At 41.5% G+C, this 12,504-nt stretch overlaps 1 protein-coding gene across 4 annotated transcripts in view; it reads left to right on the top strand.

Annotated features, from left to right (window-relative positions):
- The window catches only part of RAPGEF6 (Rap guanine nucleotide exchange factor 6), a 176,745-nt gene that overhangs the window by 47,602 nt on the left and 116,639 nt on the right, over nucleotides 1-12,504 (top strand). For all 4 annotated transcript variants that reach the window (XM_066616335.1, XM_066616337.1, XM_066616336.1 and 1 more), the window contains exon 5: nucleotides 4,175-4,244. In XM_066616335.1, coding sequence (XP_066472432.1) covers nucleotides 4,175-4,244 — 70 coding nt within the window. The remainder of the gene's footprint in view (nucleotides 1-4,174; nucleotides 4,245-12,504) is intronic.

Genomic DNA, 12,504 nt, shown 5'->3' on the forward strand with positions numbered 1-12,504 from the left:
TCAGTCACTGACCAATCCTATGCAAGTCTACTCAGAAGTAAGAGACAATTAGTAAGTAAGAGACAGTAAGTAAGAGACAATTAGAGACAATGGAGCTTACTCCCAGGAAAGTGTGGATAGGATTGAGCTGTCACTCACTCCCTCCCTCCCTCACTCCCTCCCTCACTCCCTCCCTCACTCCCTCCCTCCCCCAATGGTTTGGGCAAGTGCCTGGAAATAAACTGAACAGTCCTGCAAAAAAGGACATACAATTTCTCTTAAAAAATCTGAACACTTATTTGAGCTTGCCTCGGATCCCCCAAACTGCTCTATAGGATCCCTTGAATTCAAAAAGTAAGGAAGCAGGAAGGAGAACAAAACTTCCTTGCTTGACATAACATCGTAATTAGTATGTGATCATACTTGGAATACTAGTTCCTTCCACCTGTGAATATATAACTGTTTTGAAGTAGAAGAAAAATTAAAATGCAAGTGTCATAGACCGTGATCACAGACTGCTGTATGTCCTTTTTAATTTGGAAAAAGTTCTCTGAGAATCTTAAAAAACATAGTTTATGCTACTGTGATAATTTTCCAAAAGTGTCACCGTACTTCTCCCGGTTTGTTTAACCGCATCAACAAGAAAGAGCTCAAACCATATACTGTAATGCTGCAGTGGTGAGGATAGCATGTTAACAACATCTAAGATTAAAGTTGTTATGCTTTTTAATAGTGTGATAATAATTATTTCTGAATTGATAAATTTACTAGACTAGAAAATTATTTCATATTATAATTGAATTGGGAACAACTAGAATTAATTCAACACTGCTTGGGATCCGTTACCCCATCACTTTTAATAGTATGATTATTAATGGCAGCTGGTTTTAAAATGCTTGTGTTTGAGTTATGTTCAATAGCTCCATATTAACAGACTAAAGTAGTGGTTCTCACACTTTTATTATCACCGGGACCCACTTTTTAGAATGAGAATCTGTCAGGACCCACCGGAAGTGATGTCATGGCCAGAAGTGATGTCATCAAGCAGGGAAATTTTTGATAATCCTAGGCTGCAATCCTACCCATACCTTCCCAAGAGTAAGCCCCATTGACTATCATTGTTAAAAGCATATACATAGTAGCTTATTGAAAATACAGATCTGTCACATTCCCCCAAATGCAGTCGCATCCCATGAGAGCATCAAGTCTAATATATGAAAAATAAAACATTGAAATGAATGGGAACCCACCTGAAATGGGCCCGCGACCCACCTAGTGGGTCCTGACCCACAGTTTGAGAAACACTGGACTAATGTATGTAATCTGATCCTTTGCTTACTCAGAAGTGAGTTCTACATTAAGTGGTACTTAGTCCAAACAAGTGTTAGTTATGGTAGAACTACATATTAAGAAGTAGACTGTGTTTGCCTTGAGACATCAATGTGGGGTGGGGCAGGATGCTTATGCATCTCTTATGTAACTCTTCATGTACCTGCCTGTTGTCTTCTGCAAGCACTTCATCTGCTCCGCAAGTCATTTGTTAATGTTTCAGCCAACCTCCAAAGACTGGAACAATTCTGAAAAAACTGCTGTGGATGGTAGGGAAATAAGCAGTTTCATGGTAGGATTAAACAACTCTGCTCCATCCCATTATTCACATTAACTTCAAGACAGTTTCATAAAGGCGTATTTTGCTGGGATAATGTGTAGCTCTACCTCCAGTTATCATTTGAGTTTTTTTGAGTGCCCAGTCTGCAAAACTCATTTCAATATAAATATCGCATTTCATTGTAAAAAGGGGCATATAGTCATTTTCATAAGTGTATGACAGTTACTGCATTTAAAGAATGCACCTGTCTTCTGTGATATATTATCAAAATGAGAATTTGACAATTCGAATTACAATGTTCTGCTGCCTACTGATCATTCTTTACAGTAATGACTCTTAGTATTAAAACTTAACATCATTGAAAAATCTAAAGCATTCTTAGAATAGTTCAAGACTTTTGTTCTTCTTGAATAGCATCTCTGTTTCTTTGAAAAGAAATAAGATATTTGGTGTTTAAGTTATTGTCCTACATGGATGCCTAATCTTATATCTGTTTTGTTATTGGAGAAAAGAGGAAAAACATTTTATGGTGTATTCTTTCCAGAAAATGAGATAGTATGCTTTTGTCTAAGGGCAAGAGTTCCAGATAAAACTACAAATATCTATAAGCTAATAGATTTTCTTGTTGACTTATATGGTGCTGTTATAAGCATAATATTAAATTTATTCTTGCTTGTTGCAGCTATACTTTGCTGCTATAAGTTTAGATAATTGAGGGTTCTCAAATCATGAAAATATTAGAAAAGTGTAACTGAAAGGTGAAAGCAAAAGCTCCTCCCTTGAGTGGAAGAAAGGAGAGTGAGAATGCTTGAACCTGAGGCTTGCTATAGCATGCTTGTGATTAAACTATGGTTAATTCAATGATTCTCAGACGTCTTGGTCTGCAGAGCCCTTTACACTTTTAAAAATTATTGTGGAATCCTAAAGAGGAGTGGCAGTGGACACTATGTGTGTTTGTGCGTGTACCCAGTTTATCCCCCAAAGAACATAATTCCAAATTGAAGCAACAGCTTGTATTGCATGATACAAAACTGCCCACTTTCTTGCAAACATGGAACCCAATTAGGCATCATTTTCCTCACAGTCCTCACCTCCACTTCTGTCTTCCCTCCCATCCAGGCGATCTAACAAACTGGAGGTGGTAGCATTTCCTTTTTAATTGCCCTGATTTTTATATATGAAGTAGGGAGGGAGGAATATCCAATCTAATCAAAACACGCAGAGCAGTAGCATCTAATACCCACATCATCCCTGGGATCAGGGAATCTTACTCTTAAGTAAACTGGCATAGAATTTTGTACTTACTTTTAAGTAAACCAGCATGGAATCTGAAATACAGATCCACACCCACCCACCCCCCACCCCAAAATTCCTATGTACAAGGAAGTAGACCTTCTTGAAGTAAGTATGAGGAAAAATGCATCTTCTGTGAACATGAGGAAAAAGGAGTCTAGTTGGCTGCTCAGAGCTTCGGTACCTGTGCAGTACAGAGCCATGCTGAGTTCTGCTCCAAGAGAAATATGAGGATAACACCAGGGATGGGATGGGGCTTGTGGCAATGTGCTCACGGAAACTCTGAAGGAATTTTGTGGAGCCCTAGGGCTCTGTGGAGTACAGTTTGCGAACACTGGTTTAGATGATAGTTTCAGCCAGCTCAATGTGATGAAATACAGGTCCACCTGAACTGAGCCATCATTAGGAGCAGGCTGTTGATTCTGGACTATTTTTATCAGTATAGATCAGGGGTGCCCAAACCCCGGCCCGGGGGCCACTTGTGGCCTTTGGGGGCTCCCAATCACGCCCACAGGGAGCCCCCAAGTCTGGAGGGAAGTCTGGAGACTTCCTGGAGCCCGTGCTGACTTGACGCAGCTGCTTTCAGCATGAGGACAACTGTTCGACCTTTCACTTGAGCTGTGGGATAAGGGCTCCCTCCACTACTTGCTGTTTCACATCTGTGATGCAGCAGTGGCAGCAAAGGAAAGGCTGGCCTTGCTTTGTGTAAGGCCTTTTGTAGTCCTTGAGCTACTGCAAGACCCTCATTCATTCATATAAGTTCCATCTCTAATACATTTTTATGTAAATTTATTCAAATTTGAAATGTAAATTAATTCTTTTTTCCCCCCAGCCCCCAACACCATGTCAGAGAGATTATGTGTGCCAAAATGTTTGGACACCCCTGATATAGATTAAAAGTCATTTTGGCAAAACCTTACCAGCAGTTGCCTGTGTTTTACCACTTATCCCTGTTGGACAAGGTTTATTACATTGCTGAATGTGGTTGACTCATTCTATATCTGGTGTTATTTTTTTGGCTTTGTAGGACACTTTAAGTTTTGCTGTGTATGACTTTAACTCACATAATACACTTGCACCTTAGCCAAACTGATGGCTAAGCAAACTGCATGAAGCTGAGGTGTATCAAAAACTTACATTGCCCCTTTAAATGGTCATGTGAAATATAATCAAACCTACTGTCACTTTACTATTAGTCAGTATTACTGTATTATTCCTTTATGTCCTGTCTGACTGCTGTTGCTTATTTGTAAGGTGGACTAAAAGTCTTTTCTTTCTTTTTTTGCTCCTCAGTTTTGGCAAGCAATCTGGAGGAAAACGTGGTTGCGAGTGTATTGTATTGGAACCTTCTGAAATGATTGTGGTAAGGGTAGATATTTTTTAAAACTCAATATTCTTCTGTTGTAAATGAAGATCTTTGGATGGTGGAGACAGCCATTGTCTTGTGTACTCTCCAGACTTGAACTCAGTATCTCCTTATCCTAAACTGACTAATATTGTATATAATTATTGTATGTCCTTTGTGATGGATACCAGTGTTATCTCTGCTAGCAACGCCTTACTTAACATGTAACGAGAGTAGCATTAGAGTCCAATCCTGAGCTCAGTGCAGTGGCATACCACCAGCATGCAACGTTGCAAAAGTACCATAAAGCATGTTTGTGAGGGTTAGGGCTGACTGAACACTGGAGCTAGCCCAGCATGAGCCCACGCTGGGCCAGCTCTGGCACTGGGCCTGCATTCCACCACCCGGCGGTTGCTGGAACCACCTGGTTGTGGAGAGTGTGGGAAGAGGTGGGGAGGCGGGGTTCTGGGGTAGGGGCAGGCAGACACAGGGCGGGGAGGAGGCCTGGCTGGGGGAGGAAAGAGGGTGGGACCAGTGGAACTTGGCTGCATTGGATCCAGAGCCCTGTTTTGGAATGCAAGGTCCGACATGGGACTCTGGTTCTGTGGCGGCTTGCGAGCTGCTGCAGAATCAAATAACCCCACTGCGGGGCTATTCCCCTTACTCGGGGGGACGGGGATGAAAGTTCCCGTTTCCTGAGGAGGTGGCAGTGGCTGCCCGGAGTGCGTTGGATGCCATGGTTGCCATTTTGGCGCTACGGTAGCCCCGCGTGCTGGGCAGTTCAGGATTGGGCTGCTTGTCCTGTTTGCCACAGTATCATATTATTGGCTATATGCTGGCCCAAAATGACCTGAGGCAGCAAACCCGTTCCACCTCAATCTTCTCAATGCCACCCCTGCACGCACTCACCCCCATTGATGTAGGAGAGGGCATTTATATACACTCCCATCCCTTTACTGCACCCTGCCTGGTTGATTCTGCTTCTGTTTGAAATGGAAGTGGTGCAGTTTGGGTTCTCAGTCTGCACCGCTTCTGCTCATATTAGACCTAAGCAGCGTGACATGAACTGGGTAGGCTGCAGATCATGCTCCTGGTAAGTAAAATAAAGGGAATGGGGGTGGTCACAAAATTGCCTGGCCCTGCCTACTTGATGCTTGCTTTATGCAAGGAGACATGGTTCAAAGCATGGAAATATCTTTTCCCCCTCTCCTTCTTCTTCCAGCCATGCTGGAAGGATTAGAGGTGGGGAAGCTCCTTAATGCCCTCAGTTTTCACACACATTAGATTAAAACTTTAAGCATTGTGCACGTACAGAGCAAAGGGAAGGAATAGTGAAGGGCTCCTTTCCTGCTCAGCATTTAATAATGTTTAAAGGGATTGTTTCCTTGAAATTTTAAACCTCTGCAAGGGCAGAGCACAGGGAGGGAAGGGGATGATCAGTTCCTGCTCATGTTAACAAGTTGGAAGTGGATCAATGTGGCTTGTGCTTGTGGTGGGCTGGAGAGAGCCTGTGAAAAACTGTGGGTAAAGGGCACCCGAACCCTCTGCTCCTTTCACCAGTCATCATGATGCAAGTGGCAACACATGATCATGCTTGAGCTGGCCCCATAGTAGTGTATAGTCTTCTGATTTACATATATCAGATCTTTCTTCCTTTGTTTCTAAACTAAGTAACAGATTTACTTTTACCTGACACATTGTATTTAATTGCATTCTTTGTTCTGTTATTCAGGACTTAGGCAATATGTCATACTGCACAACTTGTCTTTGTTTCCCTGTGCTTGCAATGCATTATACAATGTGTGTATGACCATTTTAAATATTTTAAAAAGGTATAAAATTCTGCAGTATATTTACTGAAGATGGACTGGAATTCTCTATCTGAATTGCAGAAAAAGCCATTCAGCTAATAAACTGCAAGAGCAGTTCAGAAATAGAATACCTTCCTTTCCACTTGATAAAAAACATTGATATTCATTTTGCTTTTTATAAAGAGGCAGGTGGCCTTAACTAAAAAGCTATTTTATACTGTGCCTTCCAGTTTTAAAATTCTAAAATATGGCTTAAAAAATCTGAGCTTTTCAAGTGTATGTTGGAGACTTATGTCTAAAATACTGATACTTTGATATATGCCTGTAAGATATAATATTCCTTTGTGTCTTGCCAGCAAGTTCAGGTTAAATCTGGATCAAATAAGATAGTGTTGAAAATATCAGCTGCCTTTTTATTTTTCTGTGACTGTATAGTTATCAGCACTTACATAGAAGTTCATCTCCATTATGAGTACCTTTTTTTTTCTTAAAGGGCTTTTCTGTCTCAGATCTTTTTATAGAGGTCACTGCAGACTTTCTGTCCCTTGTGTTTTTATTTTGCCCATTGTTCCACCCCACTGCATTCCCTCTAAGTACTTTGATTTGTGGTTATATTCTTTCCTACTTTTTCTGCTAGGGAGGCATATAATAATTCATTCAGATCTTCTCTTTTGGACCTGTGTAGCTTTCTGTTTGTTTGGAAAGTCATGGAAAGTCACTTGTTTGGAAAGTAAAAGGGGAAGACAGGAAGCATTTCCTTTATTGAACTTTTTTTGTTATTTAATACTAGTGTATTAAAAAATCTTGACTCTCCAGTTGAAATTTAGAATCCTGCACTGATAACACCCTTCTTTGGGTTCCACTTATGGGCTATGCTGCCTTCATACACGAACATTTCTGTTGTATTCAGAAGGGCTTATCTGACCTGATCCTCTTCGAGCAGATACAAGGGCATGGCCTCTATCTCTGACTGTTTTTCCCTGGGGTTGTGGGAAGTCCCAATATGCTTGGAACTGGGGGATAGCTTCTTTTCCTAATAGATGTATGTGGGTAGAGGGTTTGCTTCTTGTCTGCTGCTATCTGCCTATCACTCTTTTGTTAGGTCTGTCACTAGGTATTTTGGGTTGGACACTTTGGTTTTGTCTGGGGATGAGTTGCTTGTCTGGCTGGGGTGGTGGTGGTATTGGATTCCTGAGGGTGTTAGCTCCAGCTTGAGGAGAGGCTGGTGGATTCAGAGAGATTCCTCAGGGCTTCTGAGGAAAATCCTGGGGGATTTTCCTATGGCCAGGTCCAGCAACTCATCTGAAGTCCTTGGTGATGTCTGAGAAAATGACCAGGGTTCTGGAGCAGATTGCTCTCAAGCAGCTTCTGCCTTATAACTAAGGTGGCTTCCTGGTTTTCCAGGGAACTCTGGACAAACCATGAGTGTAGAAGAGCTACACTGGATAGCTCCCTGCAGGCAGAATGGTGGCAGAAAAAAAGTTTTCAACATGCCGTCATCACCACTGAGTAGGTTCTAATATGAGCTCATACCTGTGCTTTGTTGGATATGTCATGATTTCTTGCCACCATTGTTCAAGACAACTGCCCTTCCATATTTCACTCACACACAAACACACCCTAAGAATTTTTTTTAAAAGAAACAATGTTTCCTTAACATGAAAAAATTCAACCTTCCTGGGAGGAAGATGTGGCAAAAGATGGGGGAGATGTGTGTGTCCAAATTTGGTTAAGCAATCTGGCTGCATTTCTTTTAATGTAGGTTTAAGGCATTGGCTGCTGTGCCACAAAATCTAGAACATTTCAACTGAAAATGATGCTGTATTTAAAAAATTTGTGTAATGTAGAAGAGTTCTTCACTTTGCATTATTTAAGCAACGTTATAGTGCAGAATGCAAGACAAATGGGCCAACAAAAGATGGAAGTTCTGGGGTTTTCCAGCTACTATAGTACTGCAATATCTGAAGGAAGCAGGTGGGTGTAGTTACTATAGTTCCTGCTAGCTGTTCATTGTGTTGACTTTCTGGTAATAAACATACTTAACCTTTTTCTCTTTTGTAATCAGCCTATATTTTGATATATATTTTTTTAAAAACCCTTTCTTCCACTGGGAAGCTGATTTGTCATAAGTCTGTAATTCCCTAAAAATGTATTTTCACAAGTCAACATAATAGTGTTTTATTACGAAGGTACTAATTGTGCTTGCTTCTCACTGAGATACCTTGAAATGTATGTGTTTTCAGACCTACAAAGATTCAGGTCAAATGGCAATAACATTGTTTTAGCAGATGGGACCTGCTAAAGGTGGACCTGGGAAAACTGGAAAACAAATATTCTTGTTGTGTGGCATCTAAAAGGCTAGATAAGTTATTGAAGTACAGGCGTACCTTGGTATCTGTGGGGATTCTATTCCAGAGTTCCCCATGGTTAACTGAAACAATGGATACCTGGTAACGCCCCTCACCCAAAAGTGACTTTTTTATTGTAAGGCTCAGTCTGAGCCCGGCTGAGGTGGTGGACGGACATCTGCGGCTTCAGCTGGGCTCAGAGGACCCTCTGGAAGCCAGGGGAGCAAAGCTCTCCTCACCTCTGGTATGGGCGCACGTGGGACCCAATCCATGGATGCAGGATCCACAAATATAGGGGCCCCCATTTAAACTTCTGTGGACTAGAGCCCACTTGCATGTGGTGTTTTTAGTGTGTGTGTGAGGGGGAGGGGGAGGGGGAGGGAGGAGAAGGGGGGAAGTACAAGCAGTGGAATGAAATGTTTATGAAATATGAGACGGTCAGGAAAGCTTAAATTTTCATTTTATTGTGTTTGATATTTTCTGTTCAGGAAAAATGGCATATACATGATTTAAACTGCAATCTTAACCACACGTTCCTGAGAGTAAGCCCCACTGAACAAAATAGGACTTACTTCTTAGTAGACCTGGTTAGGATTGTGCTCTTAATGTGTAAAATCTGCAAGGTGATACTTCATAACCACCAGTACTATAATTGGTGAATATTGCTGCAATCCTGTACACATATACAGGTTGAGACTCATTATTCAAGCGGGTTCATTCCAAGCACTCACCTGGATGGCAAAAAACAAACTATAGCAAATCAATTTAAAAAACAAAGTTTCTTTGTTCAAGTGATTTAAAAACAGCCTTGCTGACCTCTGTGATGGAAGATAAGAAGATGGAAGATAAGAAGACAATCCACCAATCAGTCTTCCTCTGAGATTCACTCAGCCCCTCCCTTCACCAATGCAAAGTGATCACTTTTCTTTCACTTGGCTCAGGGGGAAGGGTCTGCTGGAGAGAGAAGGATTGATGGATTGTCAGCCAGCTGCCCCCCCTCTCGTTAACGAGGCTATTGTTAAAGGACTTCAGTTTTTAAAACTGGTTTTAAAGGGGTGCATTTTTCAGGGATCAGCACATTCTTTCTCATTTGCAAGGGCCATTCTTTTGAGTCAAATCCATGTATAAAAAATCCGTGTATAAATAGGCTGGACCTATATCTGGGAGCAAGTGAGGCTTATTTCTGAGTAGACATAATATTGCAGTGTTAATAACTTGGCATGATAGGAAGATGTTATTGACAATTACTGCTGTTGTGAATTGTCACAGTACTTCTCATATGCTTAAGTTCTCCATGAAAATGGTCAGGTCACAGACTGTACATCTTGCATTTCATAACTGCTTGGCCCTGCAATTGACCATTTTTTTTCCTGTATAGTCATGTGCATGCCTATCTATTACACCCTCATTCAGACCTGCAAACTAAGATCATGCATCTGATGAAGTAGGCTGTAGTCTATGGGCACATGTTCTACAATAAAGCTATTGGGAGGTATGGCGTTGTAAGGTTCTTTGCTGTTTTTCTCTCTTTCAGCATAATAGCATAGATGCCTTTCTAAAAAAGATAGGGAATTATTGGCAAAATAACATATTTTAAATGAGAAGCATGGTGGCCTACTTACATTGTATACTGTCTTCTTGTATGATTTTTATGAGGATTCCAAGAAATCAGAGCATCACAGTAGTTGAAGAAAAGTAATTGTAGTCATGCCAGCAGTGTCATTTTGAAATGAAGATGGCCAATACTTCTGCTTCATGATAGCCAATGGGTTGCAAAAGATGCTGAGGCCTGTAGTGATACAGAGAAAAAGAAGCAAGTAGGAATTACTTCAGGCATAATAATTATAATGTGCATTATAATTTGTTGCTCATGTCTATTAAAAGGTACAAATGTTTATCTCATAAATGCACACACATGTTCATTTTGTCGCAAATAGACTGGTTCAGTGGTTCTCACACTGTGGATGTGGGACCCGCCAGTGGGTTTTGACCCAATTTTGGGTGATTTGTGAAACTGACGGGGCAGATTAGACTATTTGCATCAAGGGTTAAACAAGCTGGAGGGGGGAGCACTACTACCCAATCACCACTTGTCTTTTATATGTAGGTATTTATAACTAGGCATTTATATATAGGCTGATGGATTCTGAGCTGTCTGTGACAGATCAGGAGAGAGATCTTGGGGTGGTGGTGGACAGGTCGATGAAAGTGTTGACCCAATGTGCGGCGGGAGTGAAGAAGGCCAATTCTACACTTGGGATCATTAGAAAAGGTATTGAGAACAAAACCGCTAATATTATAATGCCGTTGTTCAAATCGATGGTAAGACCACACCTGCAGCATTGCGTCCAGTTCTGGTCGCCACATCTCAAAAAAGACATAGTGGAAATGGAAAAGATGCAAAAGAGAGCGACTAAGATGATTACTGGGCTGGGGCACCTTCCTTATGAGGAAAGGCTACGGCGTTTGGGCTTCTTCAACCTAGAAAAGAGACGCCTGAGGGGGGACATGATTGAGACATACAAAATTATGCAGGGGATAGACAGAGTGGATAGAGAGATGCTCTTTACACTCACATAACAGCAGAACCAGGGGACATCCACTAAAATTGAGTGTTGGGAGAGTTAGAACAGACAAAAGAAAATATTTCTTTACTCAGCGTGTGGTCGGTCTGTGGAACTCCTTGCCACAGGATGTGGTGGCGGCGTCTGGCCTGGACGCCTTTAAAAGGGGATTAGACAAGTTTCTGGAGGAAAAATCCATTACAGGTTACAAGCCGTGAAGTGTATGTGCAACCTCCTGATTTTAGAAATGGGCTATGTCAGAATGCCAGATACACCAGGATGAGGTCTCTTGTTGTTTGGTTTGCTCCCTGGGGCATTTGGTGGGCCGCTGTGAGATACAGGAAGCTGGACTTGATGGTCCTATGGCCTGATCCAGTGGGGCTGTTCTTATGTTTCTTATGCCTCTAAAAAGTTTGAGACTATTTTTTTTGAGGTACAAATGAAAAGCACAGCCACCCACTGTAAAATGTTTTTGGCATGACCCAATCAAATTTAGCATTTTATAGATTTCCAGAGTAGCCGTTTGAATATTTGTTTTCAGGGCCTAGGAGAGGGCAGTAAAGGGGGTAATTTGTACCCGGGCCCAGGGTAAAAAGGGGGGCCCAGGAGCCAAAGGAGGGGGCCCTGAAATTTCCTGGAATCTGACATTTTCTTATCTACTCAGACTTGTTGCCTGTATGGGATGCTGGGGACATTACCATGACTGGGGATGCTGGGGGCACTACTGATGCCACATGGGTGGGTAGACCTTAACTTTTCCAGCTGTCTCTACCTTCCCCTCACCCTGCTTTGCCCCTCCCTGCCCCTATTCTGCTCACCTATCACCACCCTCCCCTGCTGTGTTTCATCCCCCTTTTGCAAAGGGTCCCCCCAAAATTTTGTACCCCCTGATAAAATTCCTCTCGGAGGCCCTGTTTGCTTTACTTGCTCACTGGAAATTAATTGTGCTAGCAATGCTAAATGTTGACAGGATAATGTCCCTTGTGACCTAATAATAATTTCAAATAGTGACTTGTGTTTTGACTGCAAAAAAACCCCCAAAACAACATACGCACATAGCTCTGTGGGCCACCTATATTGATGGAGCAAGGTAAGGAGGCTTGTCTTCAGGTTGAGAGAGAGAGTGTGAGAGATAGTTTACTGTTTTCTAATTCTTGTCACTTTCCACCCAATCATTGTAGTGATAAATGTATCCAAAGAAATAAACTAGCCCCTTACCTTGGCATGGAACTTCTTCCCCATATATGAAATACAACTGAGTTACTGCATAGACTTTCTCCTCTGTTGTTGTTTGTATACATATGTCTGTCTGTGCTATTTCCTGCCAAGATTTCAAAAGGAAATGTGGAGATAGACTTGCTTTTTATAGCATAAAGAATGCTGCAAATTGTCAGCTTGAACTTGTAAGTTCAAAATATCCTGTTTTGAATCGTCAAAATCTACTGTAAGTAAGGTCCTAACAATTTCATTTATTGAGTGTGGGACCTTTTTTATTTTTTTAACTACTGTATTTTTTTAAAATATTACATCAGTGAGTGAAGACAATAATAATGAA

This window comes from Tiliqua scincoides, chromosome 2 (genome assembly GCF_035046505.1).
Source record: "Tiliqua scincoides isolate rTilSci1 chromosome 2, rTilSci1.hap2, whole genome shotgun sequence".
Lineage (NCBI taxonomy): Eukaryota > Metazoa > Chordata > Lepidosauria > Squamata > Scincidae > Tiliqua > Tiliqua scincoides.